Raw genomic sequence first — 17,639 nt, 5'->3', positions numbered from 1 at the left:
CTAACTTGCCGACCTCCTCCACTCTTCCTACCACCCCATCCCCCACAGCTATCTCCTCCTGTGCCACCATCCCCTCCCTCCTAGATTGTAAGCTCGAAAGAGCAGGGCCCTCGATCTCCTCATGTTTTGCATTGTATTGTTGTTGTTCTGTCACATGTTCTGTCCCCCTTTGTAATGTACAGCGCTGAGCGAACTATTGGCGCTATATAAATACTGTATAATAATACAGTCAGAGCTGCTTTTTTGATCTTTTTTTTTTAAACTGCTGGGGCACAATTTCTTTCCTTTTTTTTGCCTGGAGTTGGGCTATAACTTAGTGTTAAGGAAGCATGCCCATTCCAACTTGCTGACCAAGACAAGGACCTTGTTTGGTGGAGGAAAAATGGGAAGACAATACCAGCTGTAATACAGTCATCACAGCCTATATAATGCTGGCTGTCACTGGAGAGAGACTCACCCAAAGTTAGTTGGCTGGACACACAAAGGTAGATACAAATCCAGCATACAACTGATTCATTCTCCACAACATTCTAAGTGTTGTGGAGCAGACTAGCAGACTAGTGATTTCTACACACTTCTGGGATTCCCCAAGCTATCTTACAATTTAGAATCCTACAAGTTAGAATCTTGGCATGCCCATGCACACACTAGGCACATGTCTTAGGTTGGCTGTCATCAAATGCAGCTTGTCAGCTGACTGGTCTATTAGACAGCCATATACACACACAGACTCCTGTCTGGCAATATGGTAGCTTTTAATTTCCCTAGGTAGGCAGTGCATAGAAATATGTATAAAGGATAAAAATTTCAAGAATATAAGAAAGACATCTAACATATAGGAATTTGACTGTTTACTATCAAATAAAAGGGAGAAAATACAGTAATAAACTACTATTTGGACAATAAACAGTAGCTTATCCTGTTGGCAGGAAGCACACTGAAAAGGTCCTAGATGAATTATGTTGTTCAGTGTTTATTATTTTTCTGTGTTCCTTATTCTTGTTTCTCAATTTATTGAGGTATTATTGGTCATTGCCTCCTGAAATGGCCATATGTTATATGGAACAGCTGGTTCTGGTGGTTGGGTTAGGATTATGGTTTCCTACACTGGTGCATCAGCCCGATTGTGATGAGTCCACACTGCGTGGCTGCCACAAGTAGGCCTCATTTAACCATTGTGTTGGTCCATAGGTGGCTCTGTGCAACCAGGACATACAATTGTGCATCTGCCCCTAGCTCAATATGTGTACTTACAGAAGGGATACATTTTTTTAAAAAAGAGTGGAGCCCAGTGTGTAAAAATCTCTTCTTTTCCTGATGAGTTTTACAGCCAAGAGGTGTTGTCCACCCTTATAAGCACACATGCCTGCAAAACATGTCAGACAGTTGTTAGTGGTTCGGTGTTAGTTCCTTTGATCTCCAAGTTTGTACTAATAAAATATGTACAATATCACTGAATTAAGAGAATATCTGTGATATCATCCCACTCCCAAATTTTAACATCACACTTAGGAATCTGTTTAAAAAATGTATATAGCCATTTGTCCAGCGAATCTGCATGTAGATTCATTCTGTGCGAATTGGGCAAAAACAAATGATATTAGGCTATTTCTGTAGTGAACAAAAGAGTTTTTTTATATGGGCAGTAGTAAAATACCACAAGATGTATGGTAATGTAAAAATTCTAGAGAACGCTAGAAGGAATCAGAAAAATTATGTAACCAGTGGTATATTATGCCCACAATGAACTGTTTTTAAGAGAATATAGCCTTAAGAACAATCGTTTTTGTTCAATTTACACAGAACAAATGTACATGCAGATTTTCTGGATGAATGGCTATGCAATATTTATTATAAATAGACCAAACAAAACTTTTGACATGGTGGGATTTTGCAGGCACAACAAAATAGTTCTTTTAAAATATACAGTTTATTCCTACAAAAAATCAGTTTAAAATATAACATTTTCATCAGTTTGGTGTCTATAAACCACATTAAACTTGCATTATATCTCAAATATAATAAATATTACAAATTCAGATTCTTGAAAGCTCGACACGTTTCTTGGATTTTATACATTTTACAGGAGCTAGAGATGAATGTCTCTGAGTATAAAAACATACATTATTAACCCATAATATATTCTGTCCAAATGTATGTATACAGTTCTTAAATTTATTATTTACCAGAATAAGCCCATAGAAAGGGGGCGTAAAACTATCAGAGGCCCAGGCAAGGAGGCAAATCTGAATAAGTCCCACCTCAGCTCTATTAGGTCAGAGGACACTGCACAAACAAACTGATGGATTGTATCGTGTACTATGTTCATAAATTGAGTGAAGAGACAATATATTGTCGGGATTATCTATAATGTATGAAAGCGGTCAGAGCGGTCAGCAGGCAGGACGGATTCCCAGGGGTCCAGCAATCAGCTGGCAGGGCAGCTTCCCAGGGGCCCAATGATCAACAGACAGGACGGCTTCCCAGGGACCCTTAGCAATGGACGGCGGCCCTCACAGCGGCCAGCTTTTCTTGGGACAGTAGTGGTTAGCAGGCAGGACAGCTTCCCAGGGGCCCAGCAATCTGCAGGCAGGGTGGCTTCCCAGGGGCCCAATGATCAGCAGACAGGACGGCTTCTCAGGGACCCTCAGCAATGGACAGTGACCCTCACAGCGGCCAGCTTCTCCAGGGGCCCAGAGATCAGCAGGCAGGGGCCCTCGAAGCAGCTAGGAACAACAGCGGGAGTCATGGCTGTGGGGTCTGACCTTGAGGAGGGGGGTTCATGCAGAGTGCTCAGCGGGGATGGCTGCGGAGGCTCCCACCCTGGGGCATTCAGCGGAGGGCAGCCGGTAATCCCAACCCTGGGGTATTGCGGAGGGCTACAGTCCGGACCTTTTGGGGGTCTGCAGAGTGCACAGCGGGGATGGCTGCTGAGGCCCGGTCCCCACCCGTACCTCCCACGACAGCGGTGGCCCCAGGGACAGCAGTGGGAGAAAGAGACCGGCCGGCTCTCACGCTGGCCTTTTTAAAGCTCCTGGGACGCTTCCGTGTTGCCCCGGCAATGGCCGGCCCAGCGCCGCATTGCCAGGACAACGAGGCAGGCCCTCTTGACTTGGGCCACGCTGAGGGAGCACGGCCTTTGTCTCCGGTGGGTGCAGAGTGCGGGAACGCCTCGTGCCCGCCTGGGGCGCACGGAGACACCTTGGCGGCCTGCTGCTGGGGTCTCCTGGCGGGGGTTCCCCTCTGTCCATCCTGCACAGCCTGGCTTTCGAGGCTGTGTAGGATGAGGACACGGCAAGGGGGGAGGGTGAAGGCACACCGTGACACACATTGTAGGGCGAACAGCGTCCTACTGTCCTCATAAACAGGAGTTCAGCTCCGGTGCTGTTTACCTAGTGCCTTCAACAGAGCTCCCCCTAGAGGGTCTGAAAGAAAAACAATATATTCCCAGCAACCATTTGGTGGAGCATAATCATTGTATTACTGCTATGTAACAACACAATGATCATGCTCTGCTACCTCCGGCACCCAGGATGCTGTGTATCCTCAGAATGAAACTTGGGAAGAGTGTAGCACTACTCCCTTAGGACTCACCAGAGATTTGGGTCCCACTATAGTCCTGCACAGCGAGGCAACAGGCATTTCCTTCAGACCTTGCACACAGGAGACAGTAAACAGTCCTTGAGCTTGTTTTTTGGGGGGGTTTATTGGATTATTAAGAGGTATTGAACTTGGATGTGGCAGAGGGGTGTATGGGATGCCCAGGGTAACTGTAAGCTGAGGACACACTCCTTAACAACTGTACAAGTCCATTAGACAATAATCCTCTTCTTGGAGAGCTATCCAGCCTCTCCTGGTGTACCTGCTCCGACCCCAGATGAAATCTCATCTTCACCCAGCTGCCTGAGAGAATGCTTGGGCAAGGGGGCCCAGAATCTACCACTTTAGAATCAGCAGTCCCAGATGGGGGCTAGTCAGGTTTCCCACCAGAATGCCCTTTCCCCTTATCTGGCCCATGGTGTGTGGGATAACTCACTCAGTCTTCTCCTGCAAGCTTGTGGGTTGGTGGCTGCCTTCAGGCCTTATGCTGGGCTGGCTCCTTCTCTGCTTCCCAGGCTGTCCTCTCTCTGGGGATGATTGAGGATGAGAGATGCTCCATTTAAGCTCCTCTACCTGTAGGCAGGCCCCTCTCCTAGATCCCCTCCCAGGATCCTCACCCCATCTTCCACTAGAGCTCTCCTGCTACTGAGCAGGCTCAGTCACTCTTAACCACTTCCCGACCGGCTGTTGTATATAAACGGCCGGACGGTGGCACAACAGGGTCGGGTGGCCGTCTATAAACGGCCTCCCCGCACCCTGCTTGTGCGCGCTCCCTGGGAGCGCGCAGCACCGCGATCCGGTGCCCGCTGTGTCCTCCGGACACAGTGAAACACCGATCGTCGGACAGGACCTCTGTACGAGGTCCCGATCATGTGATCACTGATTGGCCAATCAGTGATTACATGCAAAGTAGTAAGCAAGATGTCACTTCTGACATCATTGCTTACTATGTGTGAAATCTGTGAATGATCACAGAGGTCACATGGTACAAGGCTATTCACAAAAGCCTTGTACCATGTGACAAGCTGTGACCAATCACAGCTCACTCTGTATTTCTCAATGAGTGCAGGAATGCACACAGAGAGAAAGAGAAATGATTGCTTTTACATCCTATATGGGTGTAAAAGCAATCAGTGTAAAAAAAAAAAATCTTTATCACCCCTCACAAGTAGTACAGTGTCACCATGGTGACACTGTACTGCTAGGGTGACAGTATGTAAAAAAAAAATAAAAATAAAAAATAATAATATAAAAAAATAAAATAAAAATGTAAAAAAAAATGTTTAAAAATTATAATTTTTGCTTATGAACTAATTTGGATTTTTTTTTTTTTACTAAAAAGATAACGGAATAAATTTTGGCTAAGATGTATGATGAAATATTATTTATTTGCAAAATTTTATAAAAAAAACTTTTTTAAAAATTTTTTGGACATTTCATTTTCATAGCAAAAAAAATACAAATCCCAGTGGTGAATAAATACCACCAAAATAAAGCTTTATCTATCTAAAAAAAATGGTAAAAAATTCATTTGGGTACAGTGTTGCATGACCGCGCAATTGTCATTCAAAGTGTGATAGCGCTAAAAGCTGAAAATTGCCCTGGTCAGGAAGGGGGTAAAAGTGTCCGGTCTGGAAGTGGTTAAGGGCTGTCCTGACCCCATGCCAAGCCTCCTGCTTGGGGATTGGCCAGGATCCCTTAACATTACAGACCAGCTCCTCCTCACCCCTGCCCACTGAGTTCTAGAGACTTCTTCAAGTATCTACAGCAGGGGGAGGTATCAGTGAGCTGATCTGAGGAGCCTCTCAGCCCTGATCCAAATTTGACTCTATGACTATTTCTCCCTGGCTGCTACCCAGCCTTCTATCTACAAAAAAATCATCTAGCTAACTAGGAGGGTGCAACAGTTGGTACACAGGTAGAGCAAAAGAACTTGCATGAGCAGGCAGCAGAGCCATAGTCAAAATGATCCAGAGTCAGCCACAACTGGGCAGCAAAGATACCAAATCAAAAGGCAAAAGCAAGGTCAGAAGCCAGGCCATAATAACTATCAAATGAGAAGCAGAAGTACTGAAACAGCTCACAGAGGGCAACAGGAAACAAATCCACGGTCAGAAACAGGGGATCTAGACACAGCATAATCAGAAGGCAAGCTAAGTCAAACACAGGATAGCAGGATACTTGTCTGGTCAAAAGTCACAGAAGCTGACAGTCACTCAACAACTTCTCCTCCATGTTCTAGGCTTTAAATAAATTGTTTGGCATCAATGCCACTGAATGTATGTTCACATGAATGTGCATTGCCATAACCTCGTATATTGGGTCATGGGCTGTATTAATACACAGATCTTTGGGCATGACCACGCACTTGATCTTCCTGACAATATCATACATATCATGTTATACCATCAGCTGTTATTGTAGTGTCAGGAATGGCAAAGCATTGGTGATCTATTAAGAGTACTTTCCCACATTGCAAAAGCCTGAAAGGGTGTTTCACGTGCTTTGTTGCTACTGTGCATTTACTATTCACAGAACTGAATTTTAATTGTTTCTCACATTTTCTTTTTTCCACATGACCACCTCTCCATTTTTTACATAGTTTACTCTCTTTTTAATACATCTTTGTGCTAAGCAGATGAAACAAACTTCTGTTACTAACTGAATTTGCATTTATTGCTTTAAAAGCCCTATTCCAGTCTAACAAACAAATGTACAGGTGATTCCGCTCTGCAAAGCTGAAGAATAAAAATGCATATCTCATGTTCAATATACCTATCAATGCACGCACAACCACATTTGTCCAAGGTTAGAAAGCACCATTATAGATATTAAAAACATTTCTGCCCTTTAGGGATAGATGGATTCAACTTAAACTTCTACATAGGGTATATTATTCTCCCCAACGTCTCTCTTTGATATACCCTACGCTAGATCCCACAATTCCTAAATGTAAGAGGTATGTTGGTATCTTTGTACACATGGTCTGGTCTTGTCCTACTATACAATCTTTTTGGAGCGAGGTGGTATCAGACCTGAGTGCCTTAAGTGCATTGGTGGTACCTTAGGACCCATTAATCCTCTTCTTAGGCATCTGTGATATATTAAATACTACCCATTACAAAAGATTGTTTTTGTTTTATGCATTGTATTATGCTAGGAAATCTATTCTTCTTATATAGAAGCCAGATACTCCCCCAACACTGCAACAGTGGCATACTTTGGATAACCAAGTGTTGCCACTATATAAACTCATGTATCTGGGTCGTAACTGCCCCATGAAATTAGAAAAAAATATGGGGAGCCTGGGTCAAGGTCAGAGACCTAGCGCTATGACCTACTGCTATTACTTTGGTGAACTGCCCTATTCTGATCACCACATGATCACCTTCTCTGCCTCCCCCCCCCTTTCCCCCTTTTGTTCTTCTCTCTTTTCTCTTTCCCTTTCCTTCCCTCCCCTCCTTTATATGTTGTGTCTTGATACCTGCGGATAGCCTGAATATTTTAATATTTTACTATTCTACTCTGAGTTTATGTGCATTGTACATTGATATATCATATGCAGCTTTTTGCACTGATCTGTCCTTTGCTATCAGTACCTGTCTCATTTTGGTATTTTAAACTTGAATGACAATTCCCTTTGTTACTTTTATCCCTAGTTACTTTGGCTGTAATTTTGTTGCCATCCAAGATACTGTTAAAACATTTCTGCCCAGAGTTCAGCTTTTTTATTATTATTATACAGTATTTATGACGCGCCAACAGTTCGCTCAGCGCTGTACATTACAAAGGGAGACAGAACATGCGATAGTACAAAAACAATACAATGTGATACACGAGGGGTTTGAGGGCCCTGCTCTTTCGAGCTTACAATCTAGGAGGGAAGGGATAGTGGTACAGGAGGAGATAGCTGTGGGGAATGGAGTGGTAGGAAGAGTGGAGGAGGTCGGCAATTAGCAGGGGGTGCGGTAGGATTCCCTGAAGAGGTGGGTTTTCAGGGTGTGCCTAAAGGAGAGGAGAGTAGGAGTAGGTCTGATGGATTGGGGTAGGGAGTTCCAGAGGATAGGTGATGTCCTGGAGAAATCCTGGAGGCGGGCATGGGAGCTTTAATAAGCTTTAATAAATAATATCTGTTCCTTCTGGATGTTTTTTATTCTTTTTGTAGAACATTGATACAGAATACGAAGTTGTCTTGTCTACAGTTCATGCACAATGTATGTTCTGCCTAAGTTAAAAAGTGTGAAAGTAAAAAAATAATCTTTGAATACACATGTTGTGGTCAAGTACAAAACAGCTGGGCTAAAATTAGATAAGGCCAGAACATTTTGTACAGAGAAATAAAAGAAATATTACTGGAACTCTTCTACTGAAGACATATTGTTCATTAAATTAACTGTAATAAATTACTGAGAATTGTTCTGAGCATGTAAAGTGTTATGTTTGATAGAAGGATCTACAATAATGCTATCATTACCTGTTTGAACAGGTGTCCAGTTGCAGGCTGTGAGGGCCAGGGACATATATCTGGGAAATACACATCTCATCGAAGTGCTTCTGGTTGCCCCTTGGCTGCAAAAAGGCAGAAGGACAGCTCTCTGAATGGTGCATCACTGACTTGGAAACAGAATAAGCAGGAGCTGCCACATTGTCCACTTCCAGGCTGCAATGGGCTGGGCCATGTCAATAATGTCTTTGTCACTCACCGAAGGTAATTTAATTTTTTTCCATTTTGCAATTTTTATGCTATTGTTTCTACCATAAAAATATAAGGTAGTCTCCTATTGCAAGTCCTCTATGCTGTCTGTGATTAATTCTGTTCAGCACCATAATAAGAATATCATCATATAAGGTTCCACAGATGGTGCATCTATGGCTGGAGGCAAGTACAGGTGTGTATGTGATGGAAGTCAATCCAAATTTTTTACTATAGTAGGTGTTGGATTTACCACAGCAGTAACAAAGGTAACTCTTGATCATTAGTTTAATAAAAATGTATAGTGCCCAAAAACATGTTAGAGCCCCTGGTATGAAAAGCATTTATCAATCAGCTATAATTTGTATTTCATATTCATATTCATATTACACAATTTATAGTGTAAGCACAAAACATTTTGCTTTTTTGTCTGGTTCAATCCATAAGCATTTGGGTTAATGTTATATGGGTGTTTGAGATGTGATTTTCATGCTTAATATACACTCACATTGGCTTGCATGAAGAAATAGAAGCAAAGCACAAGCTGATCTCAAAAGACTCTAAACCTGATTTAAACTTAAGAAACAAAAATGTCATAACTGCTTCTCCCTGCCTGTCAGCGTTTGAGTATGCTGTGTTACGCATGTAGTAACAACTACCAGGGAAGCACACCAGATCAGACTCTAACTCAATAATGCTTATAGCACTCCAGAAGTAGAATTACCATAGGGTGATTATTGCCCAAAAGAAGAAACAGAAGGTTTAAAGTGGTTGTAAAGACTGAAGGTTTTTTACCTTCATGCATTCATATCTTCAATGTGCTGCTCCCCCCCCCCCCCCCCCAATAACCACTTGAGCCCCCTGTCGATCCAGCGATGTACACGGGAGCCTCAGCTGTCCCGGGTCTCTATCTGCTCATTGGCTGAGACATAGCAGCAGGAGCCATTGGCTCCCACTGCTGTCAATCACAGTCAGTGAGCCAATGAGAAAAGATTAAGGGACATGGCTGAGCCCCTGCTCTTTGTGTCTTATGGACACATAAGCAGGGCTTGGGAGTGAGTATGCACCAGTGCCCCCATAGCAAGTGCCCCCATAGCAAGCGCCTTGCTATTGGGGGTACGGGCCAAGGGGGAGAAGCCAGGCATGCTGGAGGGGGACCTGAAAAGAAGAGGATCAGGGCTGCTCAGTGAAAAACCATTGCACAGATCAGGTAAGTATGATATGTTTGTTATTTTTATTTTCAGAAAATTAACCTTTAATATCACTAGAATGAGAGGGAGAGAATTATTTACACCCCATTTCAGTGCTTGTGCCAGCTCCTGATGACCCTCTCAACCAGATGAGGCTGGTAGCCAAACCAATTAAATATAAACTCCTCTTGATCTCTTAATTATTTTGCAGCCTTAAAAGAGAAGTTCAGGATTAAAAAAAAGAAACATTTATACTCAGGTGGCTGCAGCATCTATCTAATGCTGTATCTGTCTCCAGCTGCCTACACTAAGAACTGAGCTATAAAAGACCACTGATTGCTCAGTTCTTGGTCTTCAGTGACTCTGCTATGCCCCTCCAGCACTCACTGGAGAACCAGGCAGGAGAGGGGGTGGGAGTGGTTAGCTCAGCCTCTCAGTGGCTCAATGAGAGGCTGAGCCAGTTGCTGGTCCCGACATTAAAGTTGGGATCTCTTCAGACCCTGGACCAGCTGAGTGATGTCAGCCAACAGAGGGCTTTAGCCCACTGTCAGCTGAATACGGGTAACAGGAGTGCAGAACAAAATGCACTCCTGTGATCCCCAGGAGAAGAAGGACCAAAAGAGCTTTGATCCTACTTCTCCTTTAAGTGACCATCTCCTCATCAGAAGCAATCAGTTTGTAACCTGCCCTGATTACTATTCTTCTTCTCTATGGTAAGTAAAAGGGGCAGCACTTAACAGAGCAAACTTGCTTACAGGTTTCCATGGGCAAAATAAATGTTGCTGCACCCAATGTAACCCATATAGTTTTGCCACTGTTGTTCATTTCCAAATCACTGCATTTTTAAAAACAATTTAGGAAATTTGATAAGCTAACACTAAATATTTTCTCTTGCATGATTTACAGTTTATCTGGATGCCCGTTAAATGCACAAGCTATAAAAAAGGGAAAAACATCAGAGGAACTAATGAGTGTAAAGCTGAAGACAAGCGGAGGTAAGGTGCTGTTTATCAATGTTTATGAAAGGCTGCCGCAACTAATCTAAATACACCCTTGTCTTTGATACGCATAAATGTTTCATTCAAACATGAAAGCAAAATAAATGCATTTCTCCAAGTGAATATGATTTCTGACATTTGCGTGGCTTTTTGTAATATATCATGAGTCCACTTCAATGCTTTGCCTAGGGCTCTAAAAGGATTTTCAAAGGTAACTGGTATAACCCGTACAAGAAATATCAAATCCTGTATTTCACAGTTTTCCACATGTTCATGTTTTCAAAGTTACTTCCACTCATTGAAATCCTTAACAGAGTGCTGATTTTTATAAGCCTCGGAGTCCAGGGGCATAATGATCAATAGACTCTCCAAAAATAATTAAATGCGATCGCTTGCCTAAAAAAGCTGTACTAATAATATTCAGCAATTAGACTGTTTGGTGTATTAATTAAGATCTTTGCATAGCTACTGAAAATCTAACTAGAAGTAAACAAATGTGTTTGGGAGGGGAAAAGCAAACAGCCTTCACTTAAAAATTGCAAAATACTCAATATATATTTTAATTCAACAGTCAGCATTTAAAGGAGCACTCCTCTAAACTGTTGATACCTTTATAAACAAAATAAATAGGGAATCTTTCCTAAGAGAAATACATGAGCTGACATTTCTGACTCCATTCTGAAGGTGACAATTCACTACTTAGGCCCTTCAAAAAAAAAGCAGCAGATATGCACTTACTGTGGCCATACTGCTACTTACAAATACAAATGTGTATTACATGCTCCTTGCTGCAGGGTTCCAAGTTGGGGTGCCACTCATTCTAAAGAATGAATGAAAAAGAAATAGCAAAAAGTCAAAGAGCTTGATCAATTAGAAGAACTTAATTTATTGTCTCTTGAGAAGAGGAGATTAAGGGGGGATATGATCAACATGTATAAATACATACAGTAAGTGGTCCATATAGTGAACTCGGTGTAGAGTTATTTACCTTAAGGTCATCACAGAGGACAAGGGGGCACTCTTTACGTCTGGAGGGAAAGAGATTTAATCTCCAAATATGGAAATGTTTCTTCGCAGTGAGAGCTGTGAAAATGTGGAATAGACTGCCTCAAGAGTTGGTTCTGGACAGCTCAGTAGATTGCTTTAAAAAAGGCCTGGATTCTTTCCTAGATACACAGAATATAACTGATACTAGCATTTATAGGTAAAGTTGATCCAGGGAATATCTGATTTCCTCTTGGGAGATCAGGAAGGATTTTTTTTCCCCTGCAGGAGCAAATTGCATCATGCTTTGCTGGGCTTTTTAGCCTTCCTCTGGATCAACTGTGAGTATAGGATAAAAAAAAATAAAATAAAATAAAAATTCCCCTTTTATGGTTGAACTAGATGGACTTGTGTCTTTTTTCAGGTAAACTAACTATGCAACTATGTAACTATGTGACGTGTCAAATTCAGGTGGCTGGCCTCTCTTCCACTTATGAAGTTATTTCTGCATTATAATGCAGACAGAACTCCAAAGTACTCCTTGAAGTAAATGCTGTGGTGTCCAACTAAAAGCAAATAGCAGCATCTACTCTCCGATATAAATAAGACCCATGAGTCTTAGGGAGTCCTAACTGCATTAGATGCATGCTTGTTCTGATTCTTGCCTCACACAGTAATAAAACTGGAACATCAGCAGGACAGCAAGATAATGAACATTTTGAGGGGTTGTGAAAAGCAGGAGAATTATTTCATTCATGGTGTTTCTCCTTTAAAATGCTCCTTCTCCCCATATCCCCTTTCAGCAGATCTTTAAAATTCATCAGTTTCTGTTAGTGATCCAGTAAGCTAAGCAAATAATTTCTTATAGATTTGACTGCGGTGAATCAGCATGGATCCTTCACAGAGGCTAAGCTCATCAACAAGGATATTTAGAGAGTTACTGATTTAAGATTTGTTTTATCTAGTTAATCTCCAGAATAACTTTTAGTATATTTTGATTCTGAAAGAAATCTAAGCTCACAGTGTCTTGTACACTCAGATACAAAATTCACCCTGCTCCATCCATTATAAACCGTCATCCTCTGTATTTGTGCACAGGTCTATTCAAGGCTCCTGGCTTTATGGAGCTTCTTGATGTAGTTTCAGAAATCGAATACAGACAAAAAAAAATTACTTTCTGCTAATTATTGGACAAAGCCAGCATGCTTTTAAAAAGTAAAACTGAGTTTTACATTATTTTTATCTGCTATACAATTTGTAACCTAGCTTCACTTAGGATAAAATATTAAGTACAACACAAAGAAATACTGTAAATGCTTCAAGGATCAGTCCATATATTGGTGATTATTCAGTTATAAGTAGGATCTGCTGGCTCAAGTTAACCACTGACTTCCTATATAACCTGGGGACTTTGGTGACAAGTTCTCCTTATTATAGTTGCTAGCTCTTTCCCCACCCATATTTGACCTTTTTGTATTTCACCCCTATACTTGCTTTTTCTATAATATAAAACAAAATTTAAAACAGTTCAACATAGGAAGTGGAAGCCCTTTGGAAAACCTAAAAAAAAAGTTGTATAGGCCTTGGAGCTCAATCTCAGAGGCATAGAAAAAACACCCTCTGGCATGAATCAAAAATTGAAAAAATTGATCACCCTTTTAATTCACTAATGCAGAGCTGGAAAAAAAACTATTTTATTGCTCCCCAGTGGCATGGACATATGGTTATGACATGACGGGGTTTGGACATGGCAGATCAGCAGCAGTGCTTTCTACATTTTCATTCATGGACTATGACAGTTATGAGAGAAGTATGACAAACAAAATATGGCAACAAAAAATAAAAATAAAGAGAATATAAAAACAATTCACAAGGAAAAATCAATTAAAACTACAGGAATTTAAATGAAAATATAAATAATACTATGCATGCATGACATCAACATTAGCATGGCATTTTGATGTTTTGAATCAAGGTTACATGTGAATTGCTGTGTAAAATGTATCGATCACAATGTGTCTATAGCTATACAACTTACTCCCATTTATCCCATTACACTGGCTTGGTTGAGTTTATTTTTCACACCTTGAATAGAACATATCATCTTAGACATATAGATCTGGCATCTGTAGGTGTCAGTAAATATTATTTCCGGAGAGATCTAGGAAGGTGAAAATTGAAACCAAAGTTGATATGATCTTCCTCTGGCCCACCCCTCCTACCCTCTGCATCTGCTGGTCAGTCTGGATGCCTATCATACTTAGTAGCTAATAGATACACAAGGAGGGCAGTAAGTTTCCACTATTTGTTGAGACCCCATTAGTAAATTACTATAGTTGTCAGCTTTCATCTAAATACAATAGGGAAAAATGAATTCCAACAATGTATGGGGTACACTCATCCATAATGGTTACCATATTCATTTTAGTTTATTTACTTTAAAAAGGTATACAGCAGTGGACAAGAGGCATTTCCTAAAACCCCATAGTCTTTCCCGAAAACCCCAGTCTACCTGAGGCCATTGTAACCTCCACATGCCATAGCAGCAGACATTAGCACAGCACAAAAAATCTGGCTAGAACCTATAGTCTAACCTATAAGTATTGTAAAAAAATTAATAATCTGCTTTAAAAAGGAGTATATAAAGTTAGGTCAAATGTAAAATCAGATGTTACATTGAGACATTCTAACTAGCAAAGTTGCATTGATTGTTAGATGGTATTAGCAGTTTAGTGAATTGTTTTACTTACTGCCTTGAGCTCCTAATCAAAGTATATTTGCACTTTTAAAAAAGGTTAAATTATATACTGTATAACATACATTAGACACCATGAATTGAAGGTACAATAACCCTCTTCTATGTGCCACTTATGCCCCCAAAAGTTCCTATGTAAATACCAACAGTCTGGAACTCAGTAGTTACATAATTTTAGGAACACCTCCACAGGAAAGTGCTTGGTCCTAAAGATAAGTCCTTAGGAAGCTTTCAAACTCTAAAAAGGATTAAAGTAACATGGATGGTAAGGTGAGAAGCTTTATAGTGAGTACATGCCAAACAGCTTAACTTTAAAAGGTTACTTTAACTTGCTGAACTGGTTAATTTCTCATGACACCATTAAGTGACCAAAAATCACAATTACTGCCTACAACTGATTAATATTAAATTGGTTATAAATGGTGAAGGTTTTTTACCTTCATGCATTTTATGCATGAAGGTAAAAACCTTCAGTGTGCAGCACCCCCATAGCCCCCTTAATACCTACTTGAACCCGATCTTGATCCAGTGATGTGCACAGTGAAAACCTTCAGTGTGCAGTACCCCCGCAACCCCCTTAATACTTACCTGAACCCAATCCTGATCCAGCAATATGCACAAGAGCAGTGGCTCTCCTGGGTCTGTCTCTCCTCATTGGCTAAGACACAGAAGTGGGAGCCATTGAGGAAGGAGTGGGAGGGGGGGGACTGAGCCATGCTCTCTGTGTCCCATAAACACACAGAGCCGACTTGGGACCGAGCAAGCACGAGTTCCCCCCAGAGCAAGCAGCTTGCTCTTTGGTCACTTGACAAGGGCGGGGGACCCAAGAAGAAAATCAGGAATGTCCTGTATAAAACCATTGCATAGAGCAGGTAAGTATGATGTGTTTATGATTTCAAGAAAAATTTTAATCTTTAGAACCACTTTAGACATCGGATTGGGCATGTCTGCAGGAATGACATGTTAGGTATCTCTTTACTCAGCATAACATCATCTTTATATTTTACCAAAAATTGGGTTAGATGTTGTGTTGTTTTTCATTAAATTTCATTAAAGTGTATTATTTTTTTAAATGTGCATTCGAAAAATTGCTCAATAAAAACCATGTGACAGAAAAAATTGCAACACCCACCATTTTATTCTCTAGGGCCTCTGCAAAAAAAATAAAAATAAAATATATAAATATATATATATATATATATATCATGTTTGGTAAATCAAGCCCATGGCTAGCTTTATTATGATTTAGTGATTTATGGGTTCAAGAAAACCGCCAATATGTCTTAACGAAGAGATATGAAGAAACCATCCCTATTTATTTTATATGTGAAACACAGCTTTAACTGATTCCTTTATAACAAGATCAATAAATATAGTTTGATATAGGTTATGCTTCCTATATTAATGCACCTGTAACAGTGAATGTCATCAAAAACAGAATAAAAAATGTTGGAAGGAATAAAAAGGACGATAAAATGTAATTTCTTATTTTCTGGAAATATTTAAGTTCAAGCTATCTTCTCCTATCTTTGTTAATGCCATATTAAATTTTATGAAACACAATTTTTAATTAATATTAGCTTCAGCTGAACTTATGAATCTACTGAATGATTGATTATATTAAAGCCCTTAAATTATATTTTTTAAATGTAGTTATACCAAGCTCACTTCCCACATTCCATTGATGTTATACTATACATCTGAACACTGGCATCACCCTGAAAACAACTGTTCATAAATATAAATGTGTTAATGTACCCAGCAGGCATAGAGAATGGGGATGATATCAGGAATTTAGATGAAGAGATCAAAGAACTGAATGAATCAAATTTGAAGATAGAAGCTGATATGATGAAACTTCAAACCCAGGTTAGAATATTTCAGTCCTTCTGTTTACACTTCTATTCAAATCACAAATTATGCATACAAAAAAATTGCTGTGGTCGAGCCATTTTTTTTTTAATAGAGTAGAACTCCAGTCAGCACTTTTCCTTGTTTATCTGCTGTCTCTCTCCCTGTTGGGGAGATTTACCCTCACTTCCTATAGTTGTGACCAAGAGAAAAAGTGAGAGGAGATTAAATTATTGACAGCTGTTACTGTTAACAGGCAATAATGGACAATATCCAAATGGCGACCCCCATTCTAGTGACCATTCAAAAAATTAAGATTTTCCTCAATTTGGAAAAATTTGCTCTTTTTTGTTGTTCTCTGAGACAAGAAACAAGGAGACTCATCAGAAACACAATAAAGACCAGGCAAAGGTTTTGACCCCTCAGTACAATCAAACACAGAATAAAATTTGGCTGGATGCATGGATGTGTTCTCATGAAGTGACTTCGCTAATTTTAGCATTTTGTTTGTAGACGTAGACCTTCAAGTAAAAAAAAATAAAATAAAATAACAATCTTGAAAATCTGGAACATTATAGCCACCATAGTGATTATCAAATGATTATGTGGAGAATAAGAAAATAGAAGAAATATCAGTTCTCTTGTATTTTGGTCAGAAGGTCAAAACGTCTCCGTATGTACAGTTGTGTCCAAAATTATTCAACCCCCAATGCTGTAAAGGGGTTTAGGGACTATAGTGTACATTTGGAATTGTATTCAGAATCAAATCCTACAAGGACGTTGTAACTACCCAAATGCAACTAAAATGACATCAATTGTTTATGTAATACAGTAGTAAATGGTTCTTATGTGGTTTCTTCATTGCCACAATTATTCAACCCCTTAAAGACTACCACTCTGAAGAACAGAGGTTCATACAGGTGCTTTCCATCAGGTATTGAAAACACCTGTGGATGTCACCGAGCAGCAATCAAGCATAATAAGCACCAATTAGGCAGCTTTAAAATGACTGTGATACTCAGCTCCTTCTAGACATTTACTGGTGTGGTTACAAACATGGTGAAGGCAAGAGAATGGTCCAGGAAGACAAGAGAAGAGGTGATTTCTCTTCACAGGAAGGGCAATGGCTATAAGAAGATTGCAAAGATGTTAAACATACCAAGAGACACCTTAGGAAGCATCATTCGCAAATTCAAGGCAAAGGGCACTGTTGAAACGCTACCTGGTCGTGGCAGAAAGAAGATGCTGACTTCGACTGCTGTGCGCTACCTGAAGCGTAGAGTGGAGAGAAGTCCCCGTGTGACTGCTGAGGAACTGAGAAAAGATTTGTCAGATGTGGGTACAGAAGTTTCAGCCCAGACAATAAGACGCACACTGCGTAATGAAGGCCTCCGTGCCAGAACTCCCAGGCGTACCCCCTTGCTGTCTCCAAAGAATAAGAAGAGTCGACTGCAGTATGCCAAAAGCCATGTGGACAAACCACAAAAGTTGTGGGATAGTGTTCTGTGGACTGATGAAACAAAATTAGAACTGTTTGGGCCCATGGATCAACGCTATGTTTGGAGGAG

General features: G+C 40.5%; 1 protein-coding gene across 7 annotated transcripts in view; it reads left to right on the top strand.

Annotated features, from left to right (window-relative positions):
• Nucleotides 1–17,639, top strand: part of ST18 (ST18 C2H2C-type zinc finger transcription factor) — a 394,399-nt gene that overhangs the window by 358,791 nt on the left and 17,969 nt on the right. For 4 of the 7 annotated variants that reach the window (XM_089678414.1, XM_089678416.1, XM_089678412.1 and 1 more), the window contains 3 exons: nucleotides 8,087–8,308; nucleotides 10,390–10,478; nucleotides 15,983–16,089. In XM_089678414.1, coding sequence (XP_089534540.1) covers nucleotides 8,087–8,308; nucleotides 10,390–10,478; nucleotides 15,983–16,089 — 418 coding nt within the window. The remainder of the gene's footprint in view (nucleotides 1–8,086; nucleotides 8,309–10,389; nucleotides 10,479–15,982; nucleotides 16,090–17,639) is intronic. The other 3 variants (XR_016312880.1, XM_089678417.1, XM_089678413.1) reach the window with 2 other exon arrangements.

This window comes from Staurois parvus, unplaced genomic scaffold (assembly GCF_062004578.1).
Source record: "Staurois parvus isolate SC_StPar_1 unplaced genomic scaffold, SC_StPar_1.0 ptg000205l, whole genome shotgun sequence".
Classification (NCBI taxonomy): Eukaryota; Metazoa; Chordata; class Amphibia; order Anura; family Ranidae; genus Staurois; species Staurois parvus.
Note: the sequence above shows the minus strand (reverse complement) of the source record. Positions and strands in the feature narration are given on the sequence as shown.